The sequence below is a fragment of the Globicephala melas genome, chromosome 2 (genome assembly GCF_963455315.2).
Source record: "Globicephala melas chromosome 2, mGloMel1.2, whole genome shotgun sequence".
NCBI classification, from domain to species: Eukaryota; Metazoa; Chordata; class Mammalia; order Artiodactyla; family Delphinidae; genus Globicephala; species Globicephala melas.
Window position 1 is genome coordinate 63,169,529 of NC_083315.2, and position 19,192 is coordinate 63,188,720.

Here is a 19,192-nt window from a genome sequence, read left to right on the forward strand (position 1 = left end):
GTCCAGGTCTTTAATTAGACATATCCTCAAAGTTGTGTGTTCACTCAAAATACTTTGGAGAAACTTTGTATAAAAGTTCATAGAATCCTGAAACCTACAGCCTGGGAGCAAGTTAGACTCCAGACACTTAACTTGTTCAAGGATTCCAAACTCATGTCAGCTCTTGGGTTAAAAGGCCCCTTGTTTTGTGTCCTCAGCTCAAATCCACACGTCCTGCGGCCAGGAATCTCCCTTTCCCCCAACACTAGCAGAGCACCAGGACAGACGTCTCCCGGCTCCAGGTAGCTTTCTTTCAACCCTCCGCAGGGCCTCCCTAAGGTTGAGCCTAAGGGCATTCTGAAATTCAGCTTCACTTAGAAGGCAATTCAGAATCACAGAGGGGGTGGGAGTGGCCTCAACGCTTTAAAAGGCTGCAAAATAAATCAAAGGATGGAAGGAGATCTGTGGAGCCAAGAATTCCTCCACCTCTGGCAGAAGCAAGGCATTAACCGCGCAATCTAGGATGAAGAGAAGCGCGCGCGGCATATCCGGGCTGGGGCAGGGACAGGGACAGGGATGGTGGCGGGCGGGCGCGCGGGGGCCGGGAAGGCCTGTACCTTCTCTCCGCCGTGGGTTCGCGGCCCCGGGCCTGCGGGTGCCGGCTACCTCGCTGCGCCGGACCCTGGCGGCTGGAGTTGAGGCTGGCGGGGGCGCGTGGCTCCTCGCGGCTCCTGTGAAGCGGCACCGACGTACGCACGGCTGACACCACGTGGCCTGCGAAGGCGCGCGCGGGGGCTCCGGGCGGCGGTCCGCCGCGTGCGCGGTACGAGCCGGGCAGGCAGGGTCGCGTCTGCTCCATCACGCCGCCGCTGCAGCTGCGCGAGCAGGCGGACCAGGGGCCCCACGCGCCCCACACGCCCGGGGCGCCGCCGCCGCCGTCCTCGGGAGCGCCCTCGGCCACCGCCATCCGCTGCGGGACCTGTGGAGACAGAGGCCGGTTAGGGGTCCGCAACATCCGCTCCTGCTTCACTCTCAGAGGCTCTGGATAACCCGAAAGGCTTATCCGTTAGGCACAAGTTGGCACAGGGCCTGTGTTAAAATCTGAGAAACAAAATAGAATCCAGCCTGGTTATACTCGTCTTCATACAGACGCAGATGCAGTCATAAAATAGAATGAATGAGTATATATAGCATATGTGTATACATATACATACACATATATACATATATGTGTGTGTGTGTGTGTGTATATATATATATATATATATATATATATATATATATATATATACACACACACATATATTTTAATAAAGGAAGGGACACACAAAGGCCGGAGTGCATAGGGCTCAGCAAAATTGTATGTGGTCCTGGCTTTGGGGGCCATGGCCTTGGAGAGCTCAGTGTGGTACCCTCACCTCCTAACTGAGGCTTACCCTTCTGGTCCTTCGGGTCCAGGCTAGAAGGACAGGGCTTCCCTTAAGCTGCTGAGGAGGCCACGTCCCAGTGTCTCCATGCAGTAAAGGCAACACAACTCCAGGGTTTCCCTGCTCTAGAACCAGATGCCTGAAGTCACACCCCTGCCACCTCTTCTATCAGTGTGACTGGGAGGTTTCTGAAGCGCTCTGTGTTCTAAAGAGGGATGGTACGTACCTACTTCACAGGGCTGTAAAGAGATTTAAGTCAGGATGTCCACGTGCAAAGCAGAGAGCTGGCACTAAACACATACTTGTTAAATTCATAATGATAACCTTTCCTGCTTCCAAGATGAATCAGGAGATTAAAAACATCAGAAAGTTTTAAAGCTCTATCCCGAGGGTGACTCTACACCCCCATTCACTTAACTGGTCATTTCACAGAGATCTACCATGCCAAGCAGGTTGCTAAGCGTGGGTACACTTTGTTCCTTCATGATGCAGACAGGCTCTGAGCACCAGGTATATACCAGTGTTGAGCTAGGTCCTGAGGACAAGGAGAAAAGCACCCCAGGTTGCACGAATGTCCTGGCCCAGTAGCAAAGAGCTTTATGTAGCTAGGACAAGCCTAGGGAGGCTCCCCCGGGGGGACTGGCTGCCTGTCTGGGTGGGGTGGGGCTTGAGAAGTCCTCAGAGGAAGAATCATGGTAAAAGAGCTGCAATTATTCAGGCACCCACTTGGTACCAGATAACACGTGTAATTTCTAGTCCTCACAGCAGCCCTGGTTACAACCATTCTCACCTTTCAGAGATGAGGTTTCCCACCTGAGGTTCACAGACCTGTTAACTACCCTAGTCATGTGGCTGCAGGAGAGTTTGGACTCGAGTCTCCCCAGCCTCCAATACCTGCAGCTCCAGCACTGCGTGCTCTCCCCCCAGCAGACAGCTGCTCTAGCGCTTCTGGATCCTTCCCCTGGAATGTCCTTCCTACCCTTGGGACACCGAGTAACACTATGACTTTCCTTAAAAAATGTGGGTTTTTCCAAATATCGTATATTAACGCATATATGTGGAATCTAGAAAAATGGTACAGATGAACCGGTTTGCAAGGCAGAAACAGAGACAGAGATGTAGAGAACAAAGGTATGGACACCAAGGGGGGAAAGTGGCGGGGGGGGTGGTGGTGGTGATGGGACAAATTGGGAGATTGGGATTGACATATATACACCAATATGTATAAAATAGATAACTAATAAGAACCTGCTGTATAAAAAATAAAATAAAATTTTAAAAAAAATGTGGGTTTTTCAGTGAACCTCAGGCTTCCATCTGACATGCATAATTGCCTCCAGATTACCTTGGCTTTTTTTTTTTTTTTTTAGATATCGGGATTCATCAGCATTGTTTGGTCCAAGAGCTTGAAGACCTTTCACAGTTACACTCCTCTGTCCCCACGATACCCCTGAGAGGTGAGAAGGTACAGGGATTGCCTTCCCCTTTGTGTGGAACAAACCCGGTAAGGCTGAACTCCTTCACAGCACATGGGAATGAGACATGGAGCTAAGATTACTTCAGAGGGTGGTGTGGATGAGGAAATCCCCCCAAGAGCCTGAGGTGAGAGCTCAGAAAGAGTAAGCCACCACTGGAACAGTACTATAGTCACTAAAAGCCCTGCAAGGCTCAGCTCCAGGGTAGAGTCCTTGCCCCCAGGTACTCAGTTACCTTGAAGCCATGGGGCTTGTTTAATTGGGGCCACCTTCCTTCAATACATTCCAGGGCACAGAGGGGTCTCTGCATGACCTTGATAGCTTAAGCTGGGTTCCTGAAGGTTCAGGGAATGACTACTGGAAGGATGAGTGAGAGAGCTGAGGAGTCCAGGAAGCAAACAAGCATCTCATCAGAGGTTTAAGCCCAGAGCTGGATGTCAGCCCGCCAGTCTATGGGCGCCATGTTCAGAGAGCCACGGCGAGAGGTCAGGGGTCATGTGAGTGGAGCCAGCGGGAGATGCAGTGGAGCGAGGGCAGGACAGAAGGTTCCGCGACAGGAGGGCTGCAGTTTCCTGACCACCAGTATGTGAGCAGCAGGCAGGACGATGGGCGCACAAATAGCAAATACACTCCACTCATCACTACTAAATTGGGAACCCAGGAGAGAAGGGTTATAAATATAAAACACAGCAAACAAAAACCAAGCTTTTGTTCTTTTTTCTCCTCCCTGACATACCCTGATTAATATCAAACCGATGGTGGATTCGCTGGGTGATTGTAAAAAAAATCAGGCCATAGTCTTGATATATAAAGTAATCCCTAGAGTGTGTGTGGTGGGCTGAATGGTGGCCTTCCCCAAAAGGTATATGTCCACACCCTAACCCCCAGAACTTGTAAATGTGGCTTTATTTGGAAAAAGAGTCAATGTCGATGTAATTAGGTTAAGCGTCTTGAGATGAGATCATCTTTCTGGGTGGCCCTTAAATCCAATGACAAGTTGTCCTTAGAAGACACAGAGGAGAAGGCCATGTGACCAGAGAGAAAGAGACGGGGGTGCTGCAGCCACAGGCCGGGAGCCACCGCAAGCTGAAAGAAGCAAGGAGGATTCTCCCCTAGTTACTGGAAGGAGCATAGCCCTGGCAACACCGTGATTTTGAACTTCAGGCCTTCAGAATTGTGAGGGAATAAATTTCTGTTGCTTTAAGCCACCAAGTTTGTGGTTATTTGCTACGACAGCCCTAGGAAACTAATCCAATCTGTTGGTACTTCCAGGACAAGGAAGAAAAGCAGACAGCCATTTGTTGGGCTCCTTCTCTGTGCCGGGTACTGTGCAAACAGCTCACATGCGTGGGGACGGGCTCTATGGCATAGGCACCACGAGCTCCAGGTCACACTTTACAGGGCCCCTGAGCCATCCTGGGAGGTTGGCTATTTTTGTCCCTTTTACAGGAAGAAACTGGGGCCCTGAGAAGCTGTATAACTTGCCCATGTCTCAGTCTAGTGAGGGGCACCGATAGGACTAAAATTGAGGTCTCCTAACACCTACTCTAGCACTTTTTTTTTCATGCAGTATGTTGCCTCCCTGCCTATGTTGTTGATGGAAAACAGAAGAGTAAAATGAGTAGTAATAAATCCACTTTGATAGCCTAGTAGGAGAATAATCAGGATAAACAAACAAAGGCAGAAGTATGTTTCTGGCACATTTGGGGACTTCAGTTACCCACCACTTGCTGATTGCCCATGAACATAGATAACTAAGGCACTGTCTATAATATTTGGCTCAGACGTGCAGCTAGCCTAAAAATCCACTTCCTAGAACTAATCCCACCCTTAATTTAGTTTCCTATTGCCAAACTGGGCAGGCTCCCTAGGGAAGGAAAACATGAAACCACATTCCATCCTATTCTATTCATAAGAATTCTCTAATTTATAAAGTTGAATTATGGTGAGTGACTTGAAATTCCATCTCAGTCCCCATGGTGGGAATCCAACCCCATGCTTCAGAATTGTATTTTTATAGTACATAGCCAGGGGAAAAAAAGAGAAACAGAAAGGAAGGAAGGAGGGAAATGCAGAGAAAGAAAGGAAGAAATATCAAAGAAAAAATGAAGGGAGGAGAGATTTGCGTGTCAGCCTCCCAATTCCATCAACCTCCCATCCGCCCTCTACGCCTTCCCAGTCCTCCTAGTGACCCTCCTCCCTTCCTCTTTTCTGATGGTCACGGAGTTTTCTGTGAGGCAGGATGGGAAAAATTCCAAGTGTTCTGAGACATAATATTCCTAAAATTAGGACTAACTCACAGGACCTCAGTTAGTCAGTGACAAACAGCAAAACCAAAGAATAAATCATGCTGAGAGACAAAAACCAACAAATAATAGAAACTCAAAGCCGTGTCAACTGCCAGCCTGTTGTCCCTTCCCCAAGACACTCACGACATGTAAAGACTGAAGCAGAAAACACAAAGCGCTTCTCAAATGACCCCCAAACTGCTGATTTCTTTCATTTATAAAGAGTCCTAACAAATCAGCAAGAAAAAGACAAACAACCCAATGGAAGTAGGTTCAAAGGGAACCTACTTTGAATGGGGAGTTTACAGTTGTTATGGACTGAATGTCTGTGTCCCCTCAAGGTTCACGTCTTGAAGCCCTAACCCCAATGTGATAGTATGTGGAGGGAGGGCATTTGGGAGTTAATTAGGTTTAGATGATGTCGGGTGGATAGGACCCCCTGATGGGATCCGTATCCTTATAAGAAGAGGAAGAAAGACCAGAACTCTCTCTCTTTCTCCACCATGTGAGGACATAGTGAAAAGCCAGCCATCTTGAATCCAAGAAAAGAGTCCCCACTGTGGAATCAAATCTGCCAGGACCTGGATCTTGGACTTTTCCCAGCCTCCAGAACGGTGAGAAATAATTCCTGTGGTTTAAGCCACCCCGTCAACGGTATTTTGTTATAGCAGCCCAGGCTGACTAGTACAGCAGGAAAATAAATACAATACATATATGAAAACTGTATAACATCACATATAATCAAATAAATGCAAACGAAAACAACAGAATTCCATTTTATCTCTATTATATTAGCAAAGATTATAAAGTTTGACAATACTGATATGGCAAGAATGTTCCCTGCTGATGGGAGTCTAAAATGGGGCACTTCCTTGGAGGGAACTTTGCAATACCTACCAAATTTGAAAGGTACATACCCTTTAGACCAGCAGCTCTACTTTCAGTAGTTCACCCTATAGGTACACGCAAAACCGGTGCATAACGCTGTATATAGAAAAACTTCTATTGCATTACTTTTTGTAAGAACAAAACCAAAAAAATCTGGAAACAACCTAAATGCCCATGAATAGGAGCTTGGTTAAATCCTCCCAAATCTAATCCATCCAAGCAATGGATTACAACTTACCTGTTAGAATGAGGTATTGATAGATTTATACCTGTTAAATTGGACTACCCTCCATAATACATTAATTAGTGAAAAAAATACCAAGAAGTAGAACAGTATTAGAGAATAGACCTATTTACAGATATCACTAGGTTGAAACAAATAATTATTGATATTTGATCTTCTGTTATGAAAAGCAATATTCTGCTGTAAGGAAAGGAGTGGGTGATGAAGTTCACATTGGATGGCTTCAGCCTTCTAGGAAAGAGGTAAGATCTGCCACTGAAAGAAGGAGAGAGACGAACTGGAAGATTACAGAAAGAAGGTGTAATTAGGATGAGCAAAAATTTCCTTTCTTTGCCTGAACTGGTTTCACGTAAGCTCTCCGTCTGATATTCACAAGATTCATTTCAAGGATTTTTACTTCCATTTTGCAGATATGGTCACTGAGGTTCAGAGTGCCCTAGTGGATGAAGCGTGGGTTTGGAAAATACACATAAGAAAGAAAATACAGTTGGCCCTCCGTATCTGCGGGTTCCACATCTGTAGACTCAACCAACCTTGGATTGAAAATATTAAGAAAAAAAAAAATACCAGAGTTCCAGAAAGTGAAACTTGATTTTGCCTTGACTTGGAAACTATTTACATACCATTTACATTGTGTTTAGAACTATTTATATAGCATTTACATTGTATTAGGTATTATGAGTAATCCAGACATGATTTAAAGTATATGGGAGGATGCGCATAGGTTATACACAAATACCATGACATTTTATATAAGGGACTTGAGCATCTGCAGGTTTTGGTATCCCTGGGGGTCCTGGAACCAATCCCCCACGTATCCAAGGATTGACTGTAATGCAGCTCTGATGGTGTTGTTGGGTAGATGAAATGAAGTAATGAGGTAAAGCGTCAAACACACTACCAGTCACCGAGGAGGAGCACAGAAGACCTCTAATTTTGTCCCTTCACTGGAAGAACTGACATCACCCATCAAAAGTTTTATAATGTGTAAGAAGCAGATCCAGCCCTCAAATAAAATTGGTGCTCTCTCCATTCCACTGGAGGTTTTAAAGAACAGAGGCAGGGTGGATGTAGAGGCAAGATAACAGAATTAAAAGAGAAGACTTTTCAAAGTACACATACCATGCCATGCCTTTTCCCCAGAGGTTATAATATGTCTTGCCTAGGATCAAGGGAAATGTGTACTTTGGATAAAATCCTCCAAACCTTCTAACAGCCCCCTTCCTCGTAGAAAAATGACTGCTTGATATTATGCTTTTCTAAATAGTTACTGTGGGGCATGAGCCAGGGAACAGAAAAAAAGGAAGGTATGCAAGGAAGTAGGAGAATCACGTTAGTCACATCCCTATTTAACTCGGGCCGTGCAAAAGAAGAGGTTGTAGTAGAACTGGAGTGGGGATTAAAATCCCCCAGAGATTTGGGGTTTGGAGATGGACGCTGTAACTAACAACACTGTGGAACCTGTTGTATGAAAGTTACTGTTAGGCAGGGATGTTTTTGTAAATGTATACTGATGGTAGGATGTGTGTGTAGGGCAGCCTGGCAATCATTCCCCTTTCCCTGGGTCCTCTAGGAAATCACCCCTCCACACTGGATGAAGTGTGATAGGAATGTCTGTCAGCTGAAGCCAAGGTAAGCAATGTGAGCCAACAGAACACTCCCTGGAATTTGAATCGCTAGTAAAGTGGCTGAGAGACTGCAAATGGCTTTGGGTCCTTCGTCCTGACCTCACTGCTTATGCTCTGAGACCATTCTTGCTGCTCTCTGGAGTGTCTCAATGCCCTCCTGCTTCCTAGGCTGGTTCCAATACATTTCCCATTGCTTACGTTAGTTTCTGTGGCTTGCAGTAAAGAACCCTAAATGGTATCTAAATGAGTGCAAATATTAAAATATATGGATAAACTGTGGTAACAAAGACAGTGTGAAATAAGCTGGGTCTGCCTTTGGCACAGGACTTGGAGAGGAAGCAATGACTGGAATGACCAAAGGTGGTCCTGACTTGGCAGAAGCCTGGGATTAAGGGGGTCCAGGGCTGGAGGATTCATATGGAGACAACAGTTGACCACAGTCAGCGTAACGAGAGAACCAAGGTCTCCATGAAACACGATGGGCTAAGTGAATAGGAGGATCACAGGGAGAGACAGCAAATGGGCTTAGAGGAGCTGGAAAAGCAACAATCTGAGCTATTGTGGCTGTGTTTTATTCCATCAGCATCTTTTTAAGGAAGACGAACATATGTGACTAAAATAGAAGGGTGGTCAAATACACTGGAGCTTCATGACTCAATGAAATAGCATAATCATGAATAATACAGAGCAATGCGGAAAGAGTCCCGTAATATAATACTAAGTGAAAAATGCCAAATACAAACTTGTAACTATACCATGATTATAATAATGTAAAGATTCTGTAGCATGTGAACAAAGCCTGGAAGGGAACGTGGAAAAATGAAAACATACGCTCTGTTCCTGAAGCTGGTCCCCGGGTTAGTTTTCTTGTAATTTAAAAAAGTTCAGTCATGGTTACGATATTGCTTGCTCAATAAATAAAAATAAATAGATTAAGTGGAGAAAGATTCAGAACAGACTGCTGGGGGTTGGGGGAGGCACAGAACAGACCAAGAGTTGGTGGTAGTCGTCCTCACAGAAAGCTCTGGGAATTTCTCATCGTCACCAGTAAATCCATAGCTAGCTAGGAACAGCTCTAAATGTTTTCAATGTATTTGGTTTTGGTACTAATGTGAAATCATGTAAGATTTCACTGATTTCTAATTTTCTTTCTACAAAATTAAACCCACCATCTGTTCTTCATAGAAAGCGAGTCACATGCAAAGTCTGACATTCTGAAGTCTCATTCTAGAAGAGACTGGGAAAAGGAGGTTTCGTTTTAGCCACATAACAAGTCAACACCCTAAAGCAAACATTACAAAAACACACCTTGGAGTTTGAGCCCAGAGAGCAAAGTTTTGGAACTCCAAGAGCACATGATAGCAGGCACACAGAAGTGGCAGCTCCGCTAGGACATCTGTTACCTGTGCAGGAACATGGGGAGGTGGTGCGTCTTGATAAAGAAGCTCCAAACTCAAACCAGATCTCAATTAAGGACCTCCACGATGGTTTCTCAGAGACACCAATTCAACCTTACATCTTAACCACCTATCTTGACTCTGACACAACACAGACTGCGAAAGCCCCTAATCTTTCCTCTCAGCATAATGTCAAGGCCGGCAGCTGCACAATGAATATGAGAATCTCACAAATACGGGAGACTGGACTGGAGTGAAACATGCTCAGCCTTGACCACTGTGTCAGAATCTCCCACAAAGTAGTTTATATATAAGGGAGTTCACCAATGCATTTCAGGAACAGTTAAAAGGATGCATTTGCACAAAGCCATAACAGGGGGAGGAGTGAGTGGAGGTTAAGGTAGAGAGAGAGAGATGTGTGGCAAGAGAAATATCAAGCCTGAGCTAAAGCATGTGCCCTAGAGGAAAATCCACTGACATACAGTCACCCAAAAGCTAAGCAAGTGTGAGTCTGGTTGCCCTGCCAATTCCAGCTCTGTCTGCCAGGCCCTCAGGCCCTCTCTCAATACCTGTGTCCTCCCAGTTGGTGAATCCTGACAGCAAATGATCTCAAATACATCAAACTCCACTATATCCTCTCACTATGGTACTCAGTATATACTCTGACTCAAACACTGGAGACGAACACAGAGATACCCTCGTCCTCCTAGCCCTAGTCCTGTGTTGTTTCTCCATGTGTGACCCACAAGGTACCCACAACATAATCAACCTCACGTCTATCTGAGACATGCAGATTCCTGGATCCCACACCAAACCTAGGGAATAAAAACCTCTGGGGTGGGGCCCAGGAATATGTATTTTAAACAAGCTTCCCCAGTGATTTGCATGCATCCTCTGGTTTGAGAGTCACTGGCCCCCGGATACCTCTAGGTGAAACTCAGAGGAAAGTGCTCAACTGAGCTTACCCTCTGGACTTTGGACCTTTACCATATACTGCTACTTCCTGAATCCCCAAATGCTCTAGCCACATTATTTTATCACCCTCAAATTCCCTGCTTTTTGGTCTACCCCTGCCACTTCTGCCATTCAAGTGGAGGCCAACCTGGAGCTTATCATATGAGACAGGAAAACATTCACAGAACGATATCTACTTAACATGGGATCCATGCTAAGAAGACTCTATTTGAAATGTACTTTTAAGAAAAGAAGTACAGCAGCAATAGGAACCGCAGAAAGATGAAAGAAGAGGGAAGGGAAGGCTCGGGGGAAACCCTGGACTGGCCCCTGTGTTCTGGTCCCAAGTCTGCTGTTACTCACTTTCTGATTTGGGGCAAGTCAGTCTGTGGCTCTGGACCTCAGTTTCCATATCAGTAAAATGAGCCGGTTGGGATTGATGAGGGCTGGGGTCCCTTCCAGTGCTAACAGGCTCGGATTTTTCCTGGAAGAGCACTGACATCCCTTGCCACGTACTGATTCGCTTCAAGTACCACAACTGAGAGGCAATCCCACAGGTTGTGCCCAGGGGTCCCCACTGCCAGCAAAGAGCAGGCTTTAAGCACAGAAGATCTTCCCTGAAGGCGGTGCAAAGGAGCCCTGGATGCCTTTCCACAATATTCAAAGGCAGGGCCCAGCCAAGAGGATGGAATGAGGTAAATATTTGAATGTGATCTACATAATCGGAAACACTCCCCCTTCTGAAATGGACCTGACTCTTTCATCACCAGCCACATGGAAATCATCCTCGGTTATAACTAGAAAATAACGCAGAGCATGTGCCTGGGTACCGAGGCCGCCCTGTGCTGCTGCGCAGTTACTCAGGAAACAGAAGCAGATGTCTCTGTGCACAGTGCCTGGGTGTGTTCTTTTGTTCAGTGGCGAGTCCATTTGGCCTCATGCTCTCAACAGCAATCCCCTACCTTCAACCCACGCCAACCAGGACAGTCAAAATAGTGAGTAATTCACACAATAAAGAGTGCCGGCTTCTGGACCCAGAGGTTGACTTGGGGAACAGCAACCTTCCAGCAGAGAATTCTGCCTGGTGATTTGGCCAACTGCATCTGAGTCAATATCCAACGCTCCCCAGGAAGCAGCTGGGATCCGCAGGCCCCTATAAGGAAGGCAATTGGAAAGCACTCCCTGGAACTTGGCGGCATCTGGCGCAGAGCAGAGCACACAGTAGATGCTCTGGAAACACTCTGCTGAATAAAGGAGCCTGCACACGGGCTGAGATGGGACCCTACCTGGATTCCCATCTTCAGTCTTTCCCTTGTCCACTCAGGCCTCCTCGTGCCATCACAGTTATTTTCTTGAAATCTAGCCCTATTGCGTTACTCTCTTGCTTACCAATGTCTCTTGAGTTCTCACTCTCCAGAAGATGAGATCCAAACTTACTCCGTGCCGTGGCATTCTAAGCCTTTCATAAACTGGCCTCATCCTTCCTTTCCAGCTTCAACTCCTCCCCAGCCCTCTGCCCCACCCCCAGTGCTCCCAGCAAGCACGAAGTAGGGAAGCAGGCCACGCCCCTTCTCCCCTCCTGCCTTCACCCTGCTGAAGCTCAAATAGCTTCAAATACCTCTCCCTTCCTCCTCTTCCTGGGAACTCCTACTCAGCTCCAAAGACCTCTCCCAATCGGGTCAAACGGTCTCTCTCCCATGCTGCAGGGCCATTACCCACATCGCTCTCCGTAGCACTCACCACCTGGCACGATAATTATCTGTGTACACAGCCATCTCCCCAATAACACCGTGAGCCCTCCAAGGCAGGGATTATGCTTATTTCTCTTTGTCTTCCATCTACTCTAACAGCACCTCTTACAGAGTCTGTCACCTGGTAAGGCCCTCAGAGAGTACTTGATGGATGCATGAATGAGCACATGGATGAATGAATGACAAATGTACCAACTGCTTGGTTTCTTGCTCTGTGAAACATCAAACACCTCCTCTCCCTAGAGCAGCATGTGCCACAGCTGTTCAGCCACTTGGGTGGTGATCTGTGATGCCCCTATTGTTTTCCTTGCTCCGTGTGCCTAAATGACAGTTCTATCTCTTGAAAGTAATACACTCAGTATTTGATCTCCTGGTTATCTCCTGCCTGTTGAAACGTTCTCTCTCCTTGACTCCAGGACACCATATTGCCCTGGTTTTCCTCCTAAGTTTGTAGCTCTCTTCTCCTCTTCTGTTATGTAGTTCTTCTTCTGTCTGCTGGCTTCTCCCCTTCTACCTGCCCTTCAAATATTAGGGCTCCATTCTTCGTTTTCCAATCTCATCCAACCCTTCTTACAGGGAAATACTGTAGCATCAGCAATGATCTTTCATGTTGATATCACCCTTATTAATGGGTAGCCCCAAACTCTCTCCCAGGCACCAGATTTACATTCCAAATCACCAACTCGACATACTCGCCAGGATGACGCATGGGCTTCTCATACTCAGTACGTCACCTAACCAGGACCTGAATGCCTGCTCCATCTTCTGGTTCATCCAACTGGACATAAAATCCTACTAGTCTGACTTCAAAAACATCCCTGGACCCTGTCCCATTTCCTCCATCCCCACGGCCCGTGGTTGGGTCACAGTCTCACTCCCATTTGCTCTTACCTCGTCTCTATCCATCCAATCTCCCCTTCCCCCACTTCCAGAATTACATTCCTAAAAATCACATCATCCAAGACCCATGACTATAGACCTCCCGGAGCTCCCCTCTGCCCCCCGAACTACATCTAGTCCCCCCAGCCTGGCTCACAAGGCCTGTCACTCTTTGGCCTCTCCCCGGACCTACAGCCTCCCCTGCCAGCACTTCCCTGTTCTTAACTTCTCACTCAACCACCCCAAGTCTTTACACCACTCTGTGCCTCTATATGACATGCCACTGGGCTCAAAAGTCCTCCCTCACCTCCCACCCTTACTTCACCTGATCAATTCCTGCTCATTCTTCAAGACCCTATTGGAAAGAAGAATACCCTCTTTAGAGACTACCCCAACGCTCCAGGCAAGGATAGCTGCTCTGTCCTTTAGGCATCCACAGAACTTTGCGCACACTTCACTATATTCCGTTATAACTTCTTTTTTGATGTGTCTCATACTCCAAGTTGTGAAACAAAACCAAGTATAAATTTTTTACGCTTACTTACAAATGGAATAAGTACAAAACCGAAAACAACCAACAAAATCAAATTAACAATATTAATTTAATGTGATAGATAGTTAATGAAACTAAATAGACATTGTAGGGTGTGGTGTAGGACATACTTAAGTCTTTGAAGTTTCACTTATTGACTAGATTCTTTTAAATTTGAGCAGGATGGACCATCATTTGAGTTGTTATTTTTTCCTTTTGAAAAATGAACTTGTTTACACCATCAATCCATCATTTAGAAGGGCCAATCTATAAGGCTGAAAAAAAATTTAAATGCTGCTTAACGAAAAAAATTCACTATTATTTACCACTGTATTTACTATGAGTGAGCTAGTATGATGTGGGTCACAAAAGGCAGAACTTGTGTATACAGCTGAAGGTGGACATGGTTCTGAATCTCTACAGGACAGGGTCTTTGGAGATTGGCACCCCAGAAAATGTAAAAATCTTTTCTCACTAAAATGGAGGTATAAACTGTCATTCACATTATCCAGAATAGACTTATACTTTTAGGTTCTCATCAAAATGAAAATTCTCAACTAAAAAAACCTAATTTAAGTTGCAGTTCACCAAGAATATACCCAGGATTCCAGGGAGCTATGGGTCCTTGGCTTATAAAACACTGTTTTAATTTTAAAGAAAAACGATGACGCCCAGAGCCAGGATTTGACCCCAGACTGGGCTGATTCCAAAGCTCAGACTCCTCTCTCTGCCCCTTCTTCTTAATTCTCAAGAATGCTATGAGGCCCAAGTATTGGGTACCAAAGAGTTTCATAGGCCATAAAGTCCTATACAATGGTTAGCTTAGGTTATTTTTACTTATATAGGTCAAAGGAGAATACTTTAGAGAAGGAACTGGCACATGTTAGGAAATGTCCTCTCTTGCACAATACAATGCCTCTTTAAGGAGATAATATTTATATCAGTTCTCTCCGTAGAGTTAACAGGTTACAGCTCAAACCTGATATTATTTGATTAAGGAGGGAAAGATATTATTACATGTTGGGAGCCAAGAAGTTTTCGCCATTAGAAGATGGCCGACACCTTGCTTCTCTTCCTGATTTATGAGATAGAAGTTCGCGCCTAAAATGAAAGCCCGCGCACGCAGCACCAATGATGATTAGCCAAGTACTTCCCTCATTCTGAATCCCGCCCCCCTGTCTCTGCAGTGTATAAATACAGCTACCGCAGCAATAAAAGTTTGAGGCTTGATCAGGATTCTGTCTTGCCTCCATTCTTTCGCGTCTCCTGCCCTTCCCCCTTTTTTTCAACCCCCACAGGTTCCTCCTCAGACTCACAAGGATTTGTCCTGCTGGTCGGGACTCCCGGGGACGCCCGGGGCCGTACACAAATTGGCGCCCAACGTGGGGCCTGAGGAACGGATCCTGACGGAGGTAGCACGCTTACGAACGCCTGGCCAGGCACCCACTGAGCCGCCGCGAGACTTACTCGAAAGTGCAGCTTGATTAGGTCCCCGGAGGACTGGCCGCCCTTCGGCAGTCGTGACCTGAGGATAAGGTAAGCGGAGCTATAAATATGGGACAGGAATTGAGTTCCCATGAACTCTTTCTTCAGGGGATCGAGGATTCCCTCAAGATGCGGAAGATTAAGGCTAGAAAAAAAGATTTGCGTGAATTTTTTATGTTCTTGTCTGATGTTTGCCCATGGTTCCCACAGGAAGGGACAATAGATAAAAAATGCTGGAATCGTGTAGGAAATTGTTTAAATGATTATTATCAAACCTTTGGGCCTTCTAAAGTGCCTGTGACTGCATTTTCGTATTGGAATTTAATTAGGGAGATTCTCATGGGTCATTTTTTTGACCCCGATGTCCAAAAGGTTGTAGAGACCGGGGAAACAATTCTTAAAGCAGCCTCTCGTCTCCATTCAGCTTGTCCATCCGTTACCATTGATATGGGTTCAAATGAAGAGTTCCCAAAAATTCCAGAAACCGGTCATCATTATCCCACAGATGATAAAGTTATCCCAAAGAATTATCCTTCCCTTACTGCTATTAAGGGTGATCCCAATGATGACCAGCTTTCCCCCCAAGATCAGGAAACTCTCGATGAGCAGGCTGCTCGTTATCATCGCAATGATGATCCCTGGGGATTCCCCCTTTTGAAGCCTCCACCATCTTATAATACTCCTCATCAGATGCCTGCCTTTAGCGCCCCTGCTCCCATTGCCCCCCTGATTGATCCCCTTCGACAGGCTAAGATGGCCTTAACCCAGGAAATTTCCTCTTTGAGAGATGTTTTACAACAAAAACGGGAACGCTTGGATCTCCTAAAGGAGCTTAAGGCCCTTGAGGTGGAGCTTACTTCTTTTAATGTCTCGAACGGTCCCAATAAACCCCCGCTTCGACAAAAACCAGGATCCATTAAGTTAGCCTTCCCTGTTAACTCGCAGTCAAAATTTACCCACTCAAGGTGAAATTCAAGCTGAAGATAGTGAGGAAGGGGAAGAGGAAGAGGGAGAAGAATCTCCTGAACCTGATGAGGGACCAGATATTCATAATTCTTCTGGGGGCGGCCCTTTTGAACATAAATATCGCCGCCTCAATTTAAAACATATGAAAGATTTAAAATCTGCTGTCAATAATTATGGGCCCACAGCCCCTTATACATTGGCAATCTTGGAGGGATTAAGCGATCGCTGGCTGACCCCAAATGATTGGCTTACCCTGGCTCGGGCCACTCTTTCTGGGGGAGATTTTGTTTTATGGCGCACTGAATTTGCAGAAAATTGTAGAGAAACTGCCCAAAGAAATGCTGAAAACAGAACTTCCCGATCATGGACCCGAGATAAATTACTTGGCCGTCCCCCCTATGAATCCAATGAGTCTCAGGCTGCTTTTCCCCCTGGTTTGTTGGCTCAAATACAAAATGCTGGCCTTAAGGCCTGGCGCCGTCTTCCGCCTAAGGGTTCGCCCACAACTTCCTTGGCAAAAATTCGCCAGGGACCAGAAGAGCCTTATTGTGAGTTTATTAGCCGCCTCACGGACGCCGCCGAGCGTGTAGTGGGTGATAGTGAAACTGATAATGCCTTTGTTAAACATTTAGCTTATGAAAATGCCAATCCGGCCTGCCAAGCTGCCCTTCGGGCTCATCGTGGTGGTAGCCTGGCTGATTACATTAAGTTGTGCTCCGGAATTGGTCCCTCCCATTCTGTTGGTCTTGCGATTGGAGCTGCTCTAAAAGATTTTATTAAAGATACATCCGTCCTAGATAAACAACAAAAAACTTGCTATAATTGCAAACAACCTGGACATTTTGCCCGGGATTGTTCATTACATAGACAAGGACGGTCATTAAAGGCTAACCCACAACAACCCCGATATCAATCCCGGGCTCCTCCCACCACCGTTTGCCCTCGTTGTAAAAGAGGCAAACATTGGTCTTCAGAATGTTTTTCAAAATGTCCAGGGTGCGTTACATTTTTACCTCTTCCACATCTTGGGGTAAACCCAAGAGGTCTATTACCTAATGAAATCTGGCAGATGGATGTTACCCATCTTGCTGAATTTGGAAAATTAAAATTTATTCATGTGTCCATTGATACCTTTAGCGGCTTTATATATGCCTCCCTTCAGGGAGGAGAAGCCACAAAAAACATTATTTCACATGTGCTCCAATGTTTTACAGTTTTAGGCAAGCCTCAAATAATTAAAACAGATAATGGGCCTGGGTATACCTCCCAGGCTTTCCAAGATTTTTGCACCCGGCTTCAAATAAAACATCTTACGGGAATTCCATATAACCCCCAGGGTCAAGGCATAGTAGAAAGAGCCCATCAAACCCTTAAAAATACCATTTCCAAGCTTAAAAATAATGATTTAACTGCTACAAAAAATTCCCCAAAAAATATTCTTAGTCATGCCCTGTTTGTAATTAATTTTTTACAATTAGATAATAATGGTAGATCTGCCGCCGATCGCCTTTGGCATCAAGAAACTAAAAATCAATATGCACAAGTTATGTGGAAAGACCCTTTGACCTTTAAATGGCATGGACCCGATCCACTCCTCATCTGGGGGAGGGGATCCGCATGTGTATATAATACCAAAGAAGGTGGAGCACGCTGGTTGCCTGAGCGCCTTATTAAACCTATAAGTTCTATAAAGTAATAAATTTTATCCAGGGCCCTTTTCCCTGAGATTGTATTTCTTTTTCTTTTTCAGAAAAAGATGGAGACCCTCCTAATATTGAAAGAGCGGCAGAGACGACATGAGTTATCCGTTGTGACCCTGATCCTGTCATCTTTGCTGGTTGTTGGACAGGCTGAAAGCACTCCCCACTTGCCTCAAAATTTAACCTGATACATTACCATCGCCTCGCCATTACAGAAGCAGAACCAAAGGATGATTCTGGCTGCCCCTCCACTGGAGCGGCATGAAACAGAGACATGCCTACCCCCCTCTTTGATGGAGGGTATGGGTACCGAGTTGAGTGTGGCAGCAAAGCATGCACAAGGGAAAACGTGTATATATGTATATACAAGGTAATCTCTGTTATTCCCTGTGAGTATACCTGAATTATGATAGAGGTTGGTATCTAAACATTGTTTTTGGCTTTTAGTAGCTAAGATTATCTTTGGCTCTGCCTCTCCTCCCCAAAAGATACCAAGAGCCGATGAGTGTGGACACACATACCTTGTCCACGGGAGGATTCAGGTCACTACTCCCTCACTCGGTTAATGCCCACCTCCTTAAAAGAAATAAAAAGGGAGGAAATGTTGGGAGCCAAGAAGTTTTCGCCATTAGAAGATGGCCGACACCTTGCTTCTCTTCCTGATTTATGAGATAGAAGTTCGCGCCTAAAATGAAAGCCCGCGCACGCAGCACCAATGATGATTAGCCAAGTACTTCCCTCATTCTGAATCCCGCCCCCCTTTCTCTGCAGTGTATAAATACAGCTACCGCAGCAATAAAAGTTTGAGGCTTGATCAGGATTCTGTCTTGCCTCCATTCTTTCGCGTCTCCTGCCCTTCCCCCTTTTTTTCAACCCCCACAGGTTCCTCCTCAGACTCACAAGGATTTGTCCTGCTGGTCGGGACTCCCGGGGACGCCCGGGGCCGTACACAATTACATGCTCCATGGAGCAGGTGAGCAGAAAATCGGAACCTCTCAACAAAGGAAAAGATGCTGATTATCAGGGGCCCATGTGCAAATGCAATTAGAAAACTCCTGCTTACTCAGGAACACCCAGGGGCAGCCATCCCTGAAAGAGGTGCAATAATATGGGACACAAACAAATTTTCTGACCATATCATTTCCCAAGTCCAGTTGAATTCCTTGGTTACCCTTTTGAGATCCTTCCAATCACATCCAATGACCTGTAAAAATCTGTTTCTTGGGCTTCCCTGGTGGCACAGTGGTTGAGAATCTGTCTGCTAATGCAGGGGACACGGGTTCGAGCCCTGGTCTGGGAGGATCCCACATGCCGCGGAGCAACTAGGCCCGTGAGCCACAACTACTGAGCCTGCGCGTCTGGAGCCTGTGCTCCGCAACAAGAGAGGCCGCGACAGTGAGAGGCCCGCGCACCGCGATGAAGAGTGGCCCCCGCTTGCCGCAACTAGAGAAAGCCCTCGCGCAGAAAGGAAGACCCAACACAGCAAAAATAAATAAACAAATGTGGGGTTCCAAAAAAAAAAAAGAAAAGGAATACTATAAAAAAAAATTGTTTCTTTGTGTTTAAATAGCATTTCTTTGATTCTTCTTGAAAGAGAGG

At 45.9% G+C, this 19,192-nt stretch overlaps 1 protein-coding gene across 2 annotated transcripts in view; it reads right to left on the reverse strand.

Moving 5' to 3' along the window:
- THSD4 (thrombospondin type 1 domain containing 4) overlaps window positions 1-19,192 on the reverse strand; it is a 628,347-nt gene that overhangs the window by 480,945 nt on the left and 128,210 nt on the right. For both annotated transcript variants that reach the window (XM_070044883.1, XM_030875085.3), the window contains one exon: window positions 597-958. In XM_070044883.1, coding sequence (XP_069900984.1) covers window positions 597-958 — 362 coding nt within the window. The remainder of the gene's footprint in view (window positions 1-596; window positions 959-19,192) is intronic.